The 22,481-nt window shown below is 43.1% G+C and overlaps 1 protein-coding gene across 1 annotated transcript in view; it reads right to left on the bottom strand.

Moving 5' to 3' along the window:
• Positions 1-1,609: 1,609 nt before the first annotated feature.
• EFHC1 (EF-hand domain containing 1) overlaps positions 1,610-22,481 on the bottom strand; it is a 43,348-nt gene continuing 22,476 nt past the window's right edge. Inside the window, exons 7-11 of the mRNA XM_068960972.1 lie at positions 20,534-20,674; positions 18,115-18,328; positions 17,635-17,782; positions 3,033-3,243; positions 1,610-1,681 (exon numbers count right to left, since the gene is read on the bottom strand). Of these exons, the coding sequence (XP_068817073.1) occupies positions 1,610-1,681; positions 3,033-3,243; positions 17,635-17,782; positions 18,115-18,328; positions 20,534-20,674 (786 nt within the window). The remainder of the gene's footprint in view (positions 1,682-3,032; positions 3,244-17,634; positions 17,783-18,114; positions 18,329-20,533; positions 20,675-22,481) is intronic.

Raw genomic sequence — 22,481 nt, 5'->3', positions numbered from 1 at the left:
AATTAGTGTACCACCCTGTGATAGTTCCTGTTCCTTTCAGTTCAGTTCAGTTCAGTCGCTCACTCGTGTCCAACTCTTTGCGACCCCATGAATTGCAGCACGCCAGGCCTCCCTGTCCATCACCAACTCCCGGAGTTCACTCAGACTCACATCCATCGAGTCGGTGATGCCATCCAGCCATCTCATCCTCTATCATCCCCTTCTCCTCCTGCCCCCAATCCCTCCCAGCATCAGAGTCTTTTCCAGTGAGTCAACTCTTCGCATGAGGTGGCCAAAGTACTGGAGTTTCAGCTTTAGCATCATTCCTTCCAAAGAACACCCAGGGCTGATCTCCTTCAGAATGGACTGGTTGGATCTCCTTGCAGTCCAAGGGACTCTCAAGAGTCTTCAGCACCACAGTTCAAAAGCATCAATTCTTCAGCACTCAGCTTTCTTCAGGTTGGTGCAAAAGTAACTGCGGTTTGGCATGGTTGAACTTTGTCATTTGACATCGGAATACATTCTTAAATAAATGTAGTTATGTTATACATCATTTTAATCCACATTTCTTGCTTTGTTGCTTTTTTTTTTTTTGCTAATGACTTATTACTTGCTGTTTAGTTTATATTTATTTGATGTGTTTGAGCCTGGTGGGCTGCCGTCTATGGGGTCGCACAGAGTCGGACACAACTGAAGCGACTTAGCAGCAGCAGCAGCAGAGCCTTGTTGCAATGATTTAAAATTCATGGTCTAAAACATTTGTAACTGCATTTGGTGCAGTTACATTTGCACCAACTTAATATCTAATTTTTTAAAATGCAGGTCTACTAAGGGGCCTAGAACTGCAGTTGAAAAACGGTGTATACTTCTCTACCCGGCTAGGGGGAGGGGTGGTCTGGCAGCAATACCACACCCCACATGATGTCTCTCTGAGCAAATTCTATCCGTCCTGCTCCTAATCATTCTACTCCTGCATTAATCAGGGTTCTTTCTCCAGAGAAATAGAACCAATAGGCACTATATAGAGAGAGAAAGGGACTGATTATAAGGAACTGGTTCTTGTAACTGTGGAGCCTAACAAGCTCCAGTATCTGTAGTCAGCAGTCTGGAGACTTGTTGAGAACTAAGTCTGAAGGCCAGCAGCCTTGAGACCAAGGAAGAGCCGACATCTCAGTCTGAGCCCCAAAGCAGGGGAAAGCTGATGTCACGGCAGGCTGGAGGAGTCCTCTCTTATCAGGGTAGGGTCAGCCTTTTTGTTCTATTCAAGCCTTTAGTGAGAGGTGAGGGGCTCCCATCCTGGAGGGGGCCGTGTGCTTTCCTCCATCCACCAACTCAGATGGTAACCTCATCCAGAAACAGCCTCACAGACACACCCAGAAATGTCCAGGCACCCATATTTAGTCAAGCTGACACACAGAATTAACCATCACAACACCCCTGTCCCCTTCCCTAAATAAGACACCACCCTTAGCTCCTACAAGATCCAATTTAATTTAGACTTCAGTGGTAGTGAAATATAAGAACCAAAGTAGAAATGGAATTTCAAGAAGGCTGTAAATGCCTCTATGAGGAGTACAGGTAGACGGAGGCTCAAAGTCAACATACTGTGCTACGTTCTGTTCTCAGCAGGTCAGCTGGAGAAAGCACGGACGAAGTTATAGTAGTCAATCTTGTCTTCTCCATGAGAGCACATTCTGATGAGCTGCAGGTGAGAGACAGGAGGCTGCTTTCAGCTCCGCAGCAGAGCCTCTTTAGTGACCGCCCCCCACACTGTGTAACAGCTCAACTGTTTATACCCTCAACTGATCTGAAATGATCTTGGGCACCTTCCGCAATCTTAATGCTTCATGAAAAGAAAGCTCAGATGGTGTAAATGGCCTGCCCACGGTTTCAGGTCTAACATAAGAATACTTGTCATTTTCAAAGCATTTTTGTTCTTATATTCAGTTACAAGACTATCCATCAGGGCTGCTGTTATCATAGCCTAAAAGAAAAATATAGTTATGTCACTGCTAACACCAGATCTCCTTAAACTCATCTGTGAGTGGCAGTAAGTGCACTGATCCACTGTGGTTAAAAGATGTGTGCAGACCCATCCCTACCCCACCCCCTGATGCAGCTCCCATGTCAGGTCACAGGCGACACAAATGACGTAAAAATCAAAGGCTGGACATGCTATTGGTCTGAGGCTTGGGAAGCCAGATGGGCATTTTGCCCACGTGAGACTGCTGAAGGCCAGCAGTCTCGAGACCAGGGAAGAGCCGATGTCTCAGTTTGAGTCCAAAAGCAGGGAAAAGCTGATGTTATCCTTCCACCTGCCTCCTCACTCCTTGCTAAGGTTCCTGTCTGACAAATTCTTGTTCCTAAGCTAGTCACACCAATCCCAAACAAAAGCTTTCCCTAAATGACTCTTAACTTCCCAGCATCCCATTGTGCTAAAGTGTCATTAAGAAGGACTGCAGAACCACAATGCTCTTCATCAGTGAGACTGTCTCATATCAGCCACTGTCATTGGCAACTGAGGGAGAAAGCCTGTCCTAACTTCTAGTCCTGATAGACATCCTGAACTTGGTCAAAGGGATTTATGAAGAGAAAGAGGCATGAAATGTCCTCTCAGCTCCCTCATGGAAACTCTAAGAGGAGAATGTCCAGCTGGCTATGGACCTGGGTCAGTGGTCACACCCTCTCCCATGCCGGCCCTACCAATGGACAAGCGTAGGTTTCACCTGTGAAGGTGTCAGAGGCTCCCATCATCCTGCTCAGTCCAGCTTTTCCATCTGCCCTTGGCGACCACCCTCCTTCAGCACCCACATGGCTCATTGGCCGCTCTGCTGTCTGAACACTGCCCCCTTAAAGAGATGCCCTACAACAGCATTAGGAATGACCTACCAATGCTAAGAGTCGAGGGCAAATGCCATAATCAGGACTGAACAGGAGATCTGATTTGAGCACCCCAGAGCTTCCCCAGTTAAAATACACATGCAGCTGCCTTTGGGAGCGAGTGAGCAGTACCCAGCTTCCGCAATTAGCCCGGAAAAGTAACTCCTACTCACCTCCTTAATCAAGGAGTCATCAACTGGGAGTTGGAAAGAGCCACAGATTTTAAAGAATGTCTCCCTGTCCACGTATCCTGAAGCTTCCTTGTCATAGATCTGAAAGGCCTCACGGATGTTGTCGCTGCACGGGCGATCTTTCAGTTGCTTCTGGATCGTGTCTATCAGGGCCTCCATGTCCCGCACACCCGGTTCCTCTTCTGCTCGCTGGCTGTGGAGAGAGGAAAGAAATAGCTGGACATGGTGTTCATTTTCCAACGGTCTTATCTCGGTGACCAAAGTTCTCTCATGGTGAAGCTCTCATTAGAGCTGGGGAAGCCTCTAATGATACAGGTTTGATGCTGAGCTGATCAGTAACTGTTCATGTCTGTGGCTCAGCCTCCCTCGCTACCATCTGTCAAATACTTGCACCACAAAAAGCCAGACCTACCACCACTGCAGGCCACCTCCAAGCCAGGCGTCTGTGGGAGTCACATGACTGTCATCTGTGCTGCATCACCTAGAGACGAATGTTCTTAGAAACAGATGCCTAAAAGTAGTGTGATGAAGAAATCAAAGTAAAAGAGAAATAAAATATCTAGAAACAAACAAAAATGGATATACATTTGACCCTTGAACAGAAGCGGGGTTTAGGGCATCAGCCCTCCACACAGTCAAAAATCTAAGTATAACTTATAGTCAGCCCTCCAAATGTGTGGTGGTTCTGTATCCACAGTTTCAACCCACTGAGGATTGTGTAGTAGTGCAATACATATTCACTGAAAAAAAAAAAAAATCTGCATATAAGTACACTCACACAGTTCCAACCTGTGTGGTTCACTGGTCCCCTGCACCACATACCAAAGTTTATGGGATACAACAAAAGCAGTTCTAAGAGGGAAGTTTACAGCAATAAAGAAAAAGAAGGAGTTCCTGGGCAGTCCAGTGGTTAGGACTCGGTGCTTTCACTGCTGTGGCCCAAGTTCAGACCCTGAGGAAGGAACTAAGATCCCATGAGCCATGCAGTGCAGCCCAAAGGAAGAACGAAGAACGATCTCAAACAACCTAAGTTTATACCTCAAGGAACTAGAAAAATAAAAGCAAAAGCCCAAAGTTAGCAGAAGCAAGATCAGAGCAGAAAGAAAGGAAAGATCCTGGAAAAATGATAGATAAGATCAATGAAACTAAGACTTAAAAAAAAAAAAGATAAAACTGACAAACTTCTTAATTTGACCAATATTTAAAAAAAAGACTCAAAATCAGAAATGAGGGGAGACATTACAACTAATACCACAGAAATGCAAAGGATCAGAAGAGACTACTATGAACAATCTACTTGTCAACAGGTTGTATAACCTGGAAGAAATGGATGAGTTCCTAGAAACAACCTACCAAGCCTGAATCACAAAGAAATAGAAAATCTAAACAGACCAATGATATGAAGATTAATCAGGAATCAAAAATCTCCCAACAAATTCCCAGGACCAGATTGTTTCATGGTGAACTGTACCAAACATTTAAGGAAGAATACCAATCCGTTTCAAACTCCTCAAAAAAAAAAAAAAAATGAAGAGGAGGAAATACCCCCAAATTCATACAAGGCCAGCATACTTTGACATCAAATCCAAAAACTAACACTAAAAATTGCAGACCAATAACCCTTGGTGAACACAAATCCAAAAGTCCTCAACAAAAATACCAGCAAACTGAATTCAATGGCACATTTAAAAGATTGTACATCACCATCAAGTGGGATTTACTCTGACTAGGCAAGTATGGTTCAACATATAGAAATCAATACACACTGAGAATGAAGGATAAAAATCATATGATCATCTCAATACATACAGAAAAAGCATTTGACAAAACTCAACATCCTTTCATGATGAAAATTCAAATAAATTAGGTAGAGAAGGAATGTACCTCAACGTTATAATGGCCACACATGAGAAGCCCCCAGCTAATAACACACCCTGTAGTGAACAAGACGATGATGCCCATTCTATAAGATCAGGAACCAGACAAAGGTGCACACTCTTGCCACTTCCTCTCAACAGAGACCTGTGTGGCCACTCGGTTGTGGCCAACTCTTTGTGACCCTTCGAACTGTAGGCCACCAGGCTCTTCTCTTCATGGAGTTTTTCGGGCAAGGATACTGGAGTAGGTTGCCATTTCCTCCTCCAGGGGATCTTCCTGACCCAGGGACTGAACCAGAGTCTTTTGTGTCTCCTGCCTTGCAGGCAGATTCTTTACCGCTGAGCCATTGAGAAAGCCCTACAGAGACCTAGCAAGAGAAATTGGGCAAGAAAAAGCAATGAAAGGTACCCAAAGAGAAAAGGAAGAAGTACAACTGTTTCAGTCTGCAGATGACAGGATCTTATATACAGTCTTTCAGTTCAGTTGCGTCCAACTCTTTGTGACCCCATGAACTGCGGCACGCCAGGCCTCCCTGTTCATCACCAACTCCCAGAATTTACTCAAACTCATGTCCATTGAGTCGGTGATGCCATCCAGCCATCTCATCCTCTGTCGTCCCCTTCTCCTCCCACTTTCAATCTTGCCCAGCATCAGGGTCTTCTCAAATGAGTCAGTTTTTAGAAACAGGTGGCCAAAGTACTGAAGTTTCAGCTTCAGCATCAGTCCTTCCAATGAACACCCAGGACTGATCTCCTGTAGGATGGACTGGTTGGATCTCCTTATATTCCAAGGGACTCTCAAGAGTCTTCTCCAACACCACAGTTCAAAAGCATCGATTCTTCGGCGTTCAGCTTTCTTTATAGTCCAACTCTCACATCCATACATGACCACTGGAAAAACCATAGCCTTGACTAGATGGACCTTTGTTGGCAAAGTAATGTCTCTGCTTCTTAATATGCTATCTTGGTTGGTCATAACTTTCCTTTCAAGGAGTAAGCGTCTTTTAATTTCATGGCTGCAATCACCATCTGCAGTGATTTTGGGGGCCAAAAAAATAAAGTCTGTCACTGTTTCCACTGTTTCCCCATCTATTTGCCATGAAGTGATGGGACCAGATGCCATGATCTTAGTTTTCTGAATGTTGAGCTTTAAGCCAACTTTTTCACTCCCCTCTTTCATCAAGGTGCTCTTTAGTTCTTCTTCACTTTCTGCCTTAAGGGTGGTGTCATCTGCATATCTGAGGTTATTGATATGTCTCCCAGCAATCTTGATTGCAGCTTGTGTTTCATCCAGCCCAGCGTTTCTCATGATGTACTCTGCATGTTAAGTTAAATAAGCAGGGTGAAAATATACAGCCTTGATGTACTCCTTTCCCTATTTGGAACCAGTCTGTTGTTCCATCAGCAAACACAAGATCTGGAGCTGACTATGGCTCAGATCATGAGCTCCTTATTGCAAAATTCAGACTCAAATTGAAGAAAGCAAGGAAAACCAGTAGGCCATTTAGGTATGGCCTAAATCAGATCTCTTAAGATTATACAGTGGAGGTGATGAATAGATTCAAGGAATTAGATATAGTAGACAGAGTGCCTAAAGAACTATGGATGGAGGTTCATTACACTATACAGGAGGTGGTGACCAAAACCATCCCCAAGAAAAAGAAATGCAAGAAGGTAAAGTGGTTGTCTGAGGAGGCTTTACAAATATCTGAGAAAAGAAGAGAAGCAAAAGCAAAGGAGAAAGGGAAAGATATACCCAATTGAATGCAGAGTTCCAGAGAATAGCAAAGGGAGATAAGAAAGCCTTCTTAAGTGAACAATGCAAAGTAGAGGAAAACAATAAAATGGGAAAGACTAAGAAAATTAGAGATACTAAGGGAACATTTCATGCAAAGATGGGCACAATAAAGCAGAGAAACGGTATGGACTTAACAGAAGCAGGAGAGATTAAGAAGAGGTGGCAAGAATACACAGAAGTACTGTACAAAAAAGGTCTTAATGACCCGGATAACCACAATAGTATGATCACTCAACTAGAGCCAGATATCCTGGAGTGTGAAGTCAAGTGGGCTGTAGAAAGCATTACTACGAACAAAGCTAGTGGAGGTGATGGAATTCCAGCTAAGCTATTTCAAATCCTAAATGATAATGTGGTTAAAGTGCTGCACTCAATATGCCAGCAAATGTGGAAAACTCAGCAGTGGCCACAGGACTGGAAAAGGTCAGTTTTCATTCCAATCCCAAAGAAAGGCAATGGCAAAGAATGTTCAAATTACTGCACAACTGCACTCATGCAGCTTTTACATGCCAGCAAAATTATGCTCAAAATCCTTCGAGCTAGGCTTCAGCAGTACATGAACCACGGATTTCCAGATGTTCAAGCTGGATTTAGAAAAGGCAAAGAAACCAGAGATCAAATTGCCAACATCCGCTGGGTCATAGAAAAAGCAAGGGAACTAAAAAAAAAACATTCACTTCTGCTTCATTGACCACAGCCTCTGACTGTGTGGATCACAACAAACCAGAAAATTCTTAAAAGAGATGGGAATACCAGACCAACTTACCTGCCTCCTGAGAAACCTGTATGCAGGTCAAGAAGCAACAGATAGAACCAGACAGAGAACAAAAGACTGGTTCAAAATTGGGTAAGGAGTACCTCAAGGCTGAATATTGTCACCTTGCTTATTTAGCCTTCTATGCAGACTACATCATGCAAAATGCTGGGGTGGATGAAGCACAAGCTGGAATCAAGATTGCTGAGAGAAATATCAACAACCTCAGATGTGCAGATGATACCACCCTAATGGCAGAAAGTGAAGAGGAACTAAAGAGCCTCTTGATGAAGGTAAAAGAGGAGAGTGAAAAAGATGGCTTAAAGCTCAACATTAAAAAAACTTAGGTCATGGCATCCAGTCCATTACTTCATGGCACACAGATGGGGAAAAAGTGAAAACAAAGACAGATTTTATTTTCTTGGGCTCCAAAATCACTGGAGATGGTGACTGCAGCCACGAAATTAAAAGACACTTGCTCCTTGGAAGAAAAGCTATGACAAACCTAGACAGTGTATTAAAAAGCAGAGACATTGCTTTGCCAACAATGGTCCATATGGTCAAAGCTATGGTTTTTCCAGAACTCATGTATGCATGTGAGAGTTGGGCCATAAAGAAGGCTGAACACTGAAGAACTGAGGCTTTTGAACTGTGGTGCTGGAGAAGACTCCTAAGAGGCCCTTGGACTGCAAGGATAACAAACCAGTCAATTCTAAAGGAAATGAACCCTGAATATTCATCAGAAAGACTGATGCTGAAGCTCCAATACTTTGGCCCCAATACAAAGAGCTGACTCTTTGGAAAAGACCCTGATGTTGGCAAAGACTGAGGGCAAGAGAAGGGGTTGACAGAGGATAGGGTGGTTGGATGGCATCACTGACTTAACAGACATAAGTTTGAACAAACTCAGGTAGATAGTGAAGGACAGGAAGTCTGGTGTGCTGCAGTTCATGGGTCACAAAGAGTTGGACATCACTTAGGAACTAAACAACATGAAATGCAGTAACGATTAACTACTGAAAGAAAAATTAAAACAGTCTCATTTATAATAGCATTTAAAAATATTTTAGAATAAATGTAACCAAGGTGAAAGATCTATACACTGAAAACTGTAAGACATTGATGAAAGAAACTGAAGACAACAAACAAATGGAAAGTATTTCATGCTCCTGAATTACAGTAATTAACACTGTTAACATGCTTATAGTCCCATCACTTCATGGGAAATAGATGGGGAAACAGTGGAAACAGTGTCAGACTTTATTTTGGGGGGCTCCAAAAATCACTGCAGATGGTGATTGCAGCCATGAAATTAAAAGACGCTTACTCCTTGGAAGGAAAGTTATGACCAACCTAGACAGCATATTCAAAAGCAGAGACATTATTTTCCCAACAAAGGTCCGTCTAGTCAAGGCTATGGTTTCTCCAGTAGTCATGTATGGATGCAAGAGTTGGACTGTGAAGAAGGCTGAGTGCTGAAGAATTGATGCTTTTAACTGTGGTGTTGGAGAAGATTCTTGAGAGTCCCTTGGACTGCAAGGAGATCCAACCAGTCCATTCTAGAGGGGATCAGCCCTGGGATTTCTTTGGAAGGAATGATGCTAAAGCTGAAACTCCAATACTTTGGCCACCTCATGCGAAGAGCTGACTCTTTGGAAAAGACCCTGATGCTGGGAGGATTGGGGGCAGGAGGAGAAGGGTACGACAGAGGATGAGATGGCTGGATGGCATCACCGACTCAATGGACGTGAGTTTGAGTGAACTCCAGGAGTTGGTGATGGACAGGGAGGCCTGGTGTACTGTGATTCATGGGGTCTCAAAGAGTCGGACACGACTGAGCAACTGAATTGAACATGCTTATACTACCCAAAGCCATCTACAGATTCAATGTAATCCCCACTAAAATTCCAGTGGCATTTTTCACAGAAATAGAAAACAAAATGCTAAAACTTGTATGTAGCTACAAAAAACCCCAAACAGTCAAAACTTAGAAAGAACAACAAAGCAGGAGGCATGGCACTTCCTGATTTCCAACTGTATTGTAAAGCTATAGTAATCAAATCAGCATGGAACTGGCATTAAAAACAGACACATATACCAATGGAATAGAACAGAGAGCCCAGAAATAAGGGTCCCAAGAATACATAATGGAGAAAGGACAGTCTTCAATAAATGTTGCTGGGAAAAATGGATATCCACTATTCTATATAATTAGAATGAAGCTGGATCCTTATTTTATACAATTCAAAAAGTACTGGAGACCTAAACATAAGACTTAAAAACTGTAAAGCTCCTAGAAGAAAACACAGGAAGAAGGTCCTTGACTTTGTTCTTGGCAATGATTTTTCGGATATGACACCAAAAGCACTGGCAACAAAAACAAACAAGTGGGACTACATAAAAGTCAAAAGGTTCTGCACAGAAAAGGAAATGACTGACATACAAAAGAATCAACAGGATGGGAGAAAACACTTGCAAACTCTATCTATTCAGGCTACTGTAACAAAATACTAGATACTGGATCACTTACAAACAACAGAAATGTATTTATCATAGTTCTGGAGGTTAGAAGTCCAAGATCCTGGTGCCACAGATCACATATGGTGGCTAGTGCTGACTCTCTTCTGGGTCACAGCTCTCTCACTGTGTCCTTCCTTCCTTGTGGAAGGGGGCTAGTGAGTTTTTAAGGCCTTTTTTATATAGCCACTAATAACCTCCCAAAGGCCCTACCTCTTAATAGCATCACATCAGGTATCAGCATGAATTTTGGAGGGACACAAACATTCAAACCACAGCACAAACCATAGATGTGATGAGGGGTTAAGATCTAAAATATATAAGGAATTCACATGTGTCAACTGCAAAGAAAAAAATAATTTAAAAATGAGCAGAACTGAATAGCTATTTTTGTAGGACACACAAATGGCAATAGGTACATGGAAAGATGTTCAACGTCACTAATCATCAGGGAAATGGAAATCAAACCACAAGGAGATACCTCACAGCTGTTAGGATAGCTATTGTCAAAAAGACAAGAGAGAACAAGTTGGTGAGGATGTGAAAGGGAACCCCTTTACACTCCCACCAACAGTGGTGGGAACTGGCACAGCCACTATGGAAACTAAAAGCTGGAAAATATTTTACACTATGCAAAACAGTGTGAAGGCTCCTTAAACAGTTAAAAACAGAATGACCATACGATCCAGCAATCCCACTTCAGGGTTTATCTCTATGAAGGATACAGCATTAGTATCTCTACTAAAGAGACACATGTGCTCCCCTGTTTTTTGCAGCGTTATTCACAACAGCTAAGATACGGAAACAACCAAAGTGTCCCGACAGATGAATGGATTTAAAACAGAAGTCTTGCCGTTTGTGACAACATAAATGAGCTGTGACCATAGTTAGTAGTACTGTATACTTGAAATTTGCTTAGAGAGTAGATTTTAAGCATCCCCACCAGTCACACACAAGAATAAATGGTAACTATGTGAGATGACTGCACTCCCTGGACTGCAAGGAGATGAAACCAGTCAATCCTAAAGGAAATCAACCCTGAATATTCACTGGAAGGGCTGATGCTGAAGCTGAAGCTCCAATCCTTTGGCCACCTGATGCGACTAACCTAGACAGCATATTAAAAAGCAGAGACATCACTTTGCCAACAAAGGTCCAACTAGTCAAAGCTATGCTTTTTCCAGTGGTCATGTATGGATGTGAGAGTTGGACAGTAAAGAAAGCTGAGTGCTGAGGAATCGATGCTTTTGAACTGTAGTGTTGGAGAAGACTCTTGAGAGTCCCTTGGACTGCAAGGAGATCAAACCAGTCAACTGTAAAGAAATTCAGTCCTGAATATTCATTGGAAGGACTGATGCTGAAGCTGAAGCTCTAATACTCTGGCCACTTGATGCAAAAAACTGACTCACTGGAAAAGACCCTGATGCTGGGAAAGACTCAGAGCAAGAGAAGGGGGTGACAGAGGATGAGATGGTTGGATGGCATCACTGACTCAATGGACGTGAGTTTGAGCAAACTCAGGGAGATAGTGAAGGACAGGGAAGCCTGGTGTGCTGCAGTTCATGGGGTTGCAAAGAGTCGGACACAACTGAGTGACTGAATGGAAGCTCTGGCAGACGGTGAAGGGCAGGGAAGCCTGGTGTGTGCAGTCCATCGGGTCACAAAGAGTTGGACACGACTGAGTGACTGAACAACAAACAATGTGAGATGATGAATGTGTTAACTAACTAGGTTGTGGTAATCACATCACAATGTACATGTACTTCAAATGATTACATTGTACACTTTACACAGTTTTGTCAATAACACTTCAATACAATGGGCAGAGGAAAACTAGTGTGATGAATTTGGAGTCAAGTTCCAGCATGACTGGTATGATAACTTGCAGCCTGGTAACTTGATGTGATGGGTTAAGGAAGAGAATGGCAGTGGGCAGATGAGTCAGAAGGCACTGTGGTAAAAATCAATTTACATTATCTGTAGATCAAAAGGCTGAGCACTAGACCAGGGGGGCTGGCCCAAAGGCCAAAGCCAGTGGGCAGCCTGTGTTTCTAAATAGAGTTTAAGTGAAATCCAGTCACACCTATTCATTTACACACTGTATACGGCTGCTTTCACCCCACAAAGGCAGAGCTGAGTAGTTTACAACAGAGATGCTGGTATGGCTTACAAACCTAAATTATTTACTCCTCTTTCCAAAAGTGTCTGCCAACCTCTGCCCTAGACAATGAGCTCCTATTCTCTCATCTGGCTGCCTTGAGTGTTTATTAAGGTCCGGCACGTGGTGCAAGCTCCAATATCACTGAACTAATAAATAAATGACAAGAGACTGTTACATCTGAAAACAATCAGTGACCTCAAGAAACAACTTCTGGAGAGTACTTGGATACTAACGCAGTCAGAAAGGAGGCAGTGACAGACACAAAAGAATTTACTTTGGAGAAATGGGAGCTACTTAGCTATGATAAGAAGGTAAAGAGCTCAGAAAAGAAACATTCCAAGGCAAAGAGTAGGAAAATGGAAGCCACTCACACTGGATCTACTTGAGACCAGCTGCAGAGTGAATATGGACGGCTTCCCTGGTGGCTCAGTGGTAAAGAATCCACCTGCCAGTGTAGGGACCTAAGCCTGAATAGAATTTCAGATGAAGTCAATACTCCAATCACGTGGGCACTGTTTTAATTTTATGGCTCAGAGAAAGAAGATGGCTAACTCAAAATTTCATCATCCAGTAGCCAATGCCTCTTGCCTGGGAAATCCCATGGACGGAGGAGCCTGGTAGGCTACAGTCCATGGGGTCTCGAAGAGTCAGACATGACTGAGCGACTTCACTTTCACTTTTCACTTTCATGCACTGGAGAAGGAAATGGCAACCCATTCTCGGATTTTTCCTGGAGAATCCCAGCGACAGGAGCCTGGTGGGCTGCCATCTATAAGGTCACACAGAGTCGGACACGACTGACGTGACTTAGCAGCAGCAGCAGTAGCCAACACTGGACATAAAAAGTTCTTGGGCATGACAAATAGAAACCTTTTTCAGTATTCTCAGCAATGATCAAATACAGGGTTTGCGTTTCCTTAGAGTGGGGATTCTTTACCAGATGGGTGGAGTCAGGAGCCAAAAGAAGTATGGCTATAAGACACGAAGGGCGAGACCCCGGGGGTTCATAGCACCTTTGAGCATTTTCTCTCATTTACCCCTGACTCATCACAAGAGAAGAGAACGGAAGTGAGGGTCAGAACGAGGATAGCCATGGATCTATTCACCCAGAACTTGAATTTATTTCTATTCGTATCTTACTCTAAGTGACCTGATACTATCTTTTCCTCATTACTAAATAAAGGGGGAGAAAACAGCCCACCTGTAGTATGCCAAAGCAAGAAGCTTTCCAGTGTTCCTGGTATTTGCAGAGAAATGGGGAAATTATAGAAAAAACCTTTTGAGAAGTACTCGAGTTAAATGTGTACCATGAATCCCAACCTGGCCCTTCCTGGTGCCCAGCCACCAAACTATGGCCCTCGTGCCATCTGCCTCCCACTCCCCTAGACGGCTGCCATGTTTCACCAGCCAAAGAGACTTATTTTCCTTCATATTTTTCACATCTCTAGAATCAGGATGCATTTTAAAATTGATGGTGAGTCTCAATTATAACTGACAGTCTTTCTTTCTTAGTAGCAGGTAAAATGATGGTATGTATTTATTTTCACTTTATTTTTATATTCATTTTATTTATTTGTAGAGTCAATAGAACATTTCCCAACTTCTCCTCCCGGAATCTCCAACATCTCCACACCTGCATTCTTCCTGCTGCACTGCTATAGTGAAAACAGCGAAACGATGAGAAGGACCCCTCACCCAAGTGTGGACCCCTCAACCAACCCACCAGCACCTGCACCCACACACCCTGCCTTCCTGCCTGGCACACACATTATGGTTTCAGAGAGTAATCCAGGGACCCTGGGAGCTTCTCGAGACCCTCGTGGAAGTCTGTGAGGTCAGAGCTGCTCTCTGACCTCTGAATGTGAACATTCCTGAATGTGAACATTGTGTGAACATTCCTAAATGTGAACATTGGTGAACCACTGCCCGAGATGGATGACCGACGCTTCCATCTAAAGCCAGTTCCTCACCCTGTGTCCTGAACACCCCACTGTCTCTCACAGACACCAGAAATCTCCCCTCTCTCACAGATTTATCAATGTTTCCTTCCCTACAGAATTACTCCCATTTACATACAAACTTGCTGCTCTTTATTCTTATAAACAAGAAAAGCCTTCTCTCGACTCCACTTCCTCTGCCTGCTACTCCCCATCTCCTTATTCCCCTTTGCACCAACTTCCTCAAGTTCCTCTCCTCCCATCTCTTAAGCCCACCCCCCCCATTCCAGTGGAAGTCCTCACTGAGGTCGCCAGACCCCCTCAGTTCAGTTCAGTCACTCAGTCGTGTCCGACTGTTTGCGACCCCATGAATCGCAGCACGCCAGGTCTCCCTGTCCATCACCACCTCCCGGAGTTTACCCAAACTCATGTCCATTGAGTCGGTGATGCCATCCAGCCATCTCATCCTCTGTCGTCCCCTTCTCCTCCTGCCCCCAAACCCTCCCAGCATCAGAGTCTTTTCCAAAGAGTCAACTCTTCGCATGAGGTGGCCAAAGTACTGGAGTTTCAGCTTTGGCATCATTCCTTCCAAAAAACACCCAGGACTCATCTCCTTTAGAATGGACTGGTTGGATCTCCTTGCAGTCCAAGGGACTCTCAAGAGTCTTCTCCAACACCACAGTTCAAAAGTATCAATTCTTCAGCACTCAGCTTTCTTCACAGTCAACTCTCACATCCATACATGACTACTGGAGAAACCGTAGCCTTGACTAGATGGACCTTTGTTGGCAAAGTAATGTCTCTGCTTTAGAACATGCTATCTAGGTTGGTCATAACTTTCCTTCCAAGGAGTAAGCGTCTTTTAATTTCATGGCTGCAATCACCATCTGCAGTGATTTTGGAGCCCAAAATAAAGTCTGACATTGTTTCCACTGTTTCCCCATCTATTTCCCATGAAGTGATGGGACTAGATGCCATGATCTTCGTTTTCTGAATGTTGAGCTTTAAGCCAACTTTTCCACTCTCCTCTTTCACTTTCATCAAGAGGCTTTTCAGTTCCTCTTCACTTTCTGCCATAAGGGTGGTGTCATCTGCATATCTGGGGTGATTGATATTTCTCCTGGCAATCTTGATTCCAGCTTGTGCTTCTTCCAGTACCCCCTACTTGTTGCTAAATCCTCACCTGAGACAGCGAATCACTGTCTTCATTGATGTGCAGACAATTATGACTTCACACGGCTCAGATATGCATGAATTTCAGTTACCACAGCTTACTGGTTAAATAACCCAGTCCTTCAACAACATGGTTCGACTTTCAGTTACCACAGTTCATTAACTGTGAATTACTGCCTAAAGTGAAAACTCACTGTCAGATTTCTAGCCCACAAGTTACTGTATAAATAGCAGATGTGTGTCACAATCAACGACAAGCATATCTTCTCTTCAAAATCTGTCAGTAACTAGTAACCAGGCATGTGTTTTTGAAGCCACACACAGATAGTAAAGTCTGTAGCTGCACTGCCTCCTTTTCTCTAAAGGATAAACTCAAGTGACAGTTTGCAAAAATGGACAATGAAAGAGAGAACTCTGGGCAGCAAAGATGAGAGTGCAGCATAAAATCAAAAGTGACAGAGCTAGAAAGGAGAATTCAGGTCAAACACAGGGGAGTTAGAGAAGAACTAGCTCACTGTGGGAATGTGGACACTGCTGCTGTTTGAGAAACTCGATGTGCAGCCAGAGGACCCCAGCAAAGGCCAGCTCACTGATGCAAAAAGGAGGAAATGATCGGGACAAAAAGAATCATGATATCCCAGATGCCAGCAAGACGTGCAGTGAAAGTCACTCAGTCGTGTCCGACTCTCTGTGACCCCATGGACTGCAGCCTGCCAGGCTTCTCTGTCCATGGAATTCTCCAGGGAAGAACACTGGAGTGGGATGCCATTTCCTCCTCCAGGAGATCTTCCCAACCCAGGGATCGAACCCAGGTCTCCCACATGCAGGCGGGTTCTTTACCATCTGAGCCACCTGGGAAGCTCAAAAACTTCACATAAAAGGACTCTGAGATATTTCACTGTCATTAAAGGAACTCTAGGATGTATTCACAACATAAAAGCGAAAATAAAAAAAACATCGGAAGTTGATTCAGACTTGGAAAGGAATCTGATGATTTGCGGAGGCACAGAAAAGATACTCGTTCTGAATCACAGATTGTGTGGCAAGAAGGCAAGCACTATTCCAACTACTCTTAATTGTTTTTTACAAAGAAATGAAACATTTTTAATCCTCAGCGTTGGCAATGTCTTAAAATTACAGGGGACTAAATAAAAATCAATTTCACTATTTTTTAATCTCCCTATACATTAAGTTTCTCATGTTTTGACAAAAAGTTTTTGAAGCTGCAGAACAAGAGTGAATTTTCCCATTGGCGCAAAGATTGTCCGTGTGGTCACATTTATAATCCCACTATAAACTTCTGGGCAAAAGGGGACGCCTGGATCCTCCACCTGGATTCCAGGACACCACACCTGCCTAGCTTTCTTCCTGCCTCACTAGCTGTTCTCTGGTTTCTCTTCCAACTCTTACTGCTGGAGGACTCCAGAGTGCAATCCTTGGAGCTATTCTTTCTTCTCTGTCTATAATGGCTACCTTAGAGATTTCACCCAGTCTCGTGGCTTAAAATATCATTTATATGCCCACAACTCCCACAGCCTAGGCCTCTCACCTGAACTCCAGGTTTATATGTCCAACCGCCTGTTTGATCACTCTACTTGAATATCTAAAGGTATCTTAAACTCCAGTATGTCCAACACTGAAGCATCCCCACCACGCCACCGCCTCCAAAAAACCCTCCTCTACCTACAATATACGTCTCCATCCCAGCTGGTGGCGGCAACTCCTTTCCAGATGCTCAGGTCAGAAACATTCACCATCCTTACCTCCTCCTCCTCTCATCTCTGCTACAGCCACTGTCTTAATCATTGTTTTTAGTCACTAAGTCATGTCTGGCTCTTTGAGACCCAAAATAGACTGCAGCCCACCAGGCTCCTCTGTCCATGAGATTTTCCAGGCATTAATACTGGAGTGGGTTGCCTTTTCCTTCTCCAGGGGATCTTCCCAACCCAGGAACTGAACTGGTGTCTCCTGCATTGGCAGGCAGATGCTTTACCACTGAGGCACCAAGGAAACCCAAGTTATTATATTAGACCCAGGTAACCTGTGTAAACCACCTGCCAAGCAGGAAACATGGGTTCTATCTCTGGGTCAGGAAGATCCCCTGGAGAAGGAAATGGCAACCCACTCCAGTATTCTTTCCTGGGAAATCCCATAGACAGAGGAGCCTGGCAGGCTATAGTTCATGGGGACACAACAGAGTAGGACACGACTTAGTAACTAAACAGCCACCACCCGTGTATAAGAATTTCCATTGGTGAGGGAAACCTGAAAAGCTAAAATGTGATTACCCATTCATTTTGTTAAGAACTGTTTCCTGAATATCTCATTGTGCCAAAGCCAAAATGGATCTCAGATGGTCAGACATACCCATCCAATTCTGGTGCGGGAGCCTCTTGCTTTTGAATGCGGTTCTGAATCGACAGGAGTGCTTCTGGTGAATACTGGGCAGCGTTGCTCTCCATGTATTTCAAAACGTAGTCGTCTGTATCAAGGATGACGAACCGGTGGCCAAACACTGAGGAGAAGGTAGAAATACATTAGCCTGGTTATGTTTTTATCAGGCAACCAAGAGTAAAAATTCGCAGACATGTATTTATGACCTAGACTAATGAACCTTAAATAGCTCTCTAAACTAACATGCACTAGCTTGCTCAGTGCTTAGGGAGCTTTGAGTCTCCATCTACAGCCAACAAATGCAACCAATTTACAGTTTAATTGATAAAGGAGGACATTAAGACACTGAACCACATGTACTTCTGGACTGCAGACTAATGCCTTATACAAGTGTTCACTCAGTGAAATCCCCAATAAAGCCAGTAGGAAAGCCTGAACTCTGCTGAGACCTACCCTCAATCACAGCACCAATGAAGAAGTCACTGGGGCCATAGTATACAGGGTTTTCCACCGAGGAATCTGGTTTGATAACTTTAGTTTTGCCGAGATACTTGCCCCCAATGATACCAGAATTGCGAACAGGAGGCTCAAAGATACTGATCATGTCAGTGGCCAGAAAATAAGACAAGACAAACTGGCGGTCTTTGTCTTCTGGGATGGGGGATTCCTGGAAAGGTGAAGAAAAGAGGACATTATGAAGATACACGATCTATGCAGATGCCGCCAACTAAAATACCTACAGGGACTAGGCTACAATATAAGCCTAACATATGGAATATAACATGAATGAACAGTATAGGGGGACTCTGGAGGCCTGGACAGGGTACATTTCACCTAAGGGAAGCTCCCCCAACTCACACCAGTTGACTGTTGCCTGTGGGAATGAACGCAGGCCCAATGTTGCTAGATCTTCCAATTTTTCATGAGAAGATAGAAATATGGATTACTATATTAAATTCCTGACTTTAACATGTTGACTTCAACTCTTTAAAAGCACCAGGCAGGCCAGAGATAACATATGGGCTATATTCTACCCAAAGGTGGCTAGTCTGAAACCTCTCAGCTGACATTATGTTCAGCTTCAAGGACACTAAAGTAACTATGCAAAGTCTATGCCTTTACACAAATCCATTTCTATACATAATTTTAAAAAGAAAATTTTAAAGGAGAGGAAAATTTATGAAGATCCTTTTCTGTGCGTATCAAAGGAGTCCATGATGTCAAAATGTCTTTTTATTGGTGATGCTGATCTTGATCACTTGGTTAAGAAGATGCCTGGTAGGTTTCTCTCCTAGGAAGTCACCATCTTTCCCTTTGCAGTTAATAAATATTTTGAGGGAGATGCTTGCAAACTATGGAAATCATGTTTTTCCCCAAAGGGTTTCCCACTAATTTTAGCATCTGTTGATGGATCTGGTCAGCAACAAGTTTACTGTGGTGTGTGCATAATGCTAATTTTCTACCTCATTCTTTTCTTCCAGGCTTGTTCATTGAAATTCTACTATATGATAATCTCTAGGTCAATCCATGTTGCTGCAAATTATTCCAGTTTTCTTATGGCTGAGTAATATTCCCTTATACACACACACACACACACACACACACACACACCCTTCCACACAGCTTCTTTATATCCATTCCTCTGTTGATGGACATTTAGGTTGCTCCCATGTCTTGGCTATTTTAAACAGTACTGCTATGAACACTGGGGTACATGTATCTTTTCAACTTAAGAGTTTTCATTAGGTTGAGTACCAGTTCTGCCTCTGTTTAAGCACTAAGACCTGGGACACACCAATTAACCTCTCTGATTCTTATATTTCAAAACATAAAATGAGTATAACATTATTTTGCCTGACTCATGGACAGTGTATGTGTAAATAAATTCATTTACCAACTCAACCAATAATTATCAAGTGCCTACAAAGTCTAAAGAGACACTACCCCTGCCCTCAAGGAATTCACAATTACTATGTTATAATTCAACAAACCTCTTGAACTTTAATAGTAACTCAAAGAACTTAGCCAACAATGCAAAACCTTCATTAATCAGAATTCTTTTATTTTATTTTTTAATCAGAGGAAAATTGCTTTACAATGTTGTGTTGGTTTCTGCCCTACCAGAATTCTTACGGTGTGGAGTGTTCTAATTGGCCTAGAATTTGCTAGAACTCTCGTTTCAAAGCTTTGTTCAACATTTCAAAAAATGTATCAGTTTAACTATGTTCTCAGTTTGCAAACACATTTCTATTGCCAGAGTAACATGTCAATTTCTGCTATTTATGTCTACATTTCTAAATAAAACACTTATATTTCTATTTCTGGGGTTTTTTTTTTTCTATTTTTAAAGACATTACCCTTTGAATTCTTATCAGTAATTTGCTTCAGGCAATTCAGCCACTGAGTGGAACATTCAGGATCTAAATTTGTCTCTTTCCAAACCTCTTAGCCACTAAACATATGACCTCACAAAGTTACCTATTAAATTAGTACAATTCCATTTGTTACATTTAATGAATATAAAAGACATGGTCCCTGTCAAGGAAATGACAGTTCACTGGAAAGGCACACAGAGAGACAGATACTTTGAATACAGGTCAAGGCTTTCATAATTGCTTAATAAAAAAGGCGAAACAGTCGGTCAAAATGTGAGGGCTAGAGAGGAGAGATGAATGATTTCAGAGAGATTCTGAACGCAGACTTGAGCTAGGTCTTGGTTCAGGAGCACCATGCTTAATGCCACCCACCCTGCCTGAAGGCTGGAGTTCAACGTAACTCCGACAGCTGTTACTCTCTACCTTACAGACAAAATGGACAACTGTGCACAGTACTGAGGCACAACAGAATCTCAGGATAGAAAGACTGTTCTCACCAGCGTGGCCAAATAACGAAGCACCTTGTTCTCGTTCATCAGCATTTTAATAACATCTTTTTGGGGAGCTTTTGGAATGAGAGCAAAGCAGTTTTGAGCAGAGTCTTCAATTAGGCCAAAACCATTATAGGGAGGCAACTCCTGAAGAAAAAAAGGAAGCAAGAAATAAAGCAGATGCTGCTTGTTTTTAAAATTTCATTAAAGGTAACTAAGTTTTTTTTATTATTTTTAATTTAAATTTATTTATTTTAATTGGAGGCTAATTATTTTACAATATTGTATTGGTTTTGCCATACATCAACATGAATCCACCATACAGTCTGGAAAATATTTAAAAGTAATTTCTACATATTCAAATGCAATCGGAAAACACAACATATCACATATTCCATTCGTCTTTATAGGTTTTATGCCCTTGGTCACTGCTCACACAAGTGACTCATGATGCTACAAAGTAACCCTCCAGACTGGACTGAGACATCGCTGATGTCCACTGACCCCTTACCGCCACAGCAGAGCCTTGCCCTGCTCCCCAGCCCTGGTACTCATGGATTTGCAGCATGGTAAGGCCCAGGGGCCTGCGACTTCTTTGTTCTGGGGTGTAGGTTTCTACCTGGTAGATCTGGAAACCATTTTCTCAGTTCACCCACAGTGTGCACATCTGTGTGTTGGAGCTGGGCTGGGGTGGAGGCATCAGGGCTTGGTTCAATGCTCTTTTTTTTTTCCTATTCACCTCCATACTTCTGATATTTTTATTTCTTGATTTTTGCCTCATAGTAATGACAGTCATACTTTACTGAGAACTCAGAACCCTCACTGTCCACACAGGACTCCCCTTTCCTGGTGAAGAAGTAAACGCATGGAGCTGAATTCCAGATGCAAAGATTATTTGGAGAGTGTGGAAGTACAGGGTGAACTTCTGTTTGTCATGAACTTAGGCTCCATAAAGGGCTGAAGGTACCACTACAGGATGCTGGGATTTGTCAAAAACTTAAGTATTAATAACTCAGAGGTTTCCTCCCTCTCATCAATGCCAGGCAGACTGCAGCTGAATTCTTTTTCTCTGATTCCTTTTTGCACTGCTTTCTCAGCAAACTTGCTCGTACCATGCTTTCACCTGTAGATACCTTCCCCAAATCTTCAAACATATTGTATTCAGCAAGTTTAACAAATTCGTCTGTATGAGCCCTGATCCATCTATAATGGAGACTCCCTCAAAAACCATGGACTCTGTTATGTTCATTCAAGGTGAAGTGCTTAGAACACTGATCCTTCACCCACCTCTGGGCTGTATGTGATTAATATGATCTGCATGGCTGGAATGTGACTAAGTTAAGTGAAGTTGCTCAGTCGTGTCCGACTCTTTGCGACCCCATGGACTGTAGCCTGCCAGGCTCCTCCATCCATGGGATATTCCAGGCAAGAATACTGGAGAGGGTTGCCATTTCCTTCTCCAGGGGATCTTCCCAACCCAGGGATTGAACCCCAGTCTCCCGCATTGTCGGCAGATGGTTTTACTGTCTGAGCCACCAGGGAAGTGTGATTAGTGGATCCTGTAGATGGATAAAGACTAATTTGTCCCAAACGCAAAACCAGTAGGCAGGGAATACGTAAGTTGCCATGGACAGAGCAACTTTGGTTGAAAGTCCCTCATGCTAAGCCCATAGCACTGCCCACATGCTAAGCTCTAACTTACCTGTAAGCAGCAGAAATGTAGTGGCACAATCTAATATCAATACACAGTGAGAGCAACCTGGTTGGGGGGGTGCAGGGGAGGTTAAGGGGTTTGAAATAGGGAGGTAAGCTTCTGAGCACCTTCCTGCCAAATCCCTTTTGTGTTTTAACAGGCTTCCACCTATTTCTCTCAAATCGAATCTCATCTCCCCTCTTGGGATGCAGGCCTTCTCTAAATATCAGCCCTCCTGCCTGCGGCCCTGGTACTGTGCTT

Source organism: Capricornis sumatraensis, chromosome 22 (assembly GCF_032405125.1).
Source record: "Capricornis sumatraensis isolate serow.1 chromosome 22, serow.2, whole genome shotgun sequence".
NCBI classification, from domain to species: domain Eukaryota; kingdom Metazoa; phylum Chordata; class Mammalia; order Artiodactyla; family Bovidae; genus Capricornis; species Capricornis sumatraensis.
The sequence above is the reverse complement of the archived record's forward strand: the minus strand, read 5'-3'. Positions and strand labels throughout refer to the sequence as shown.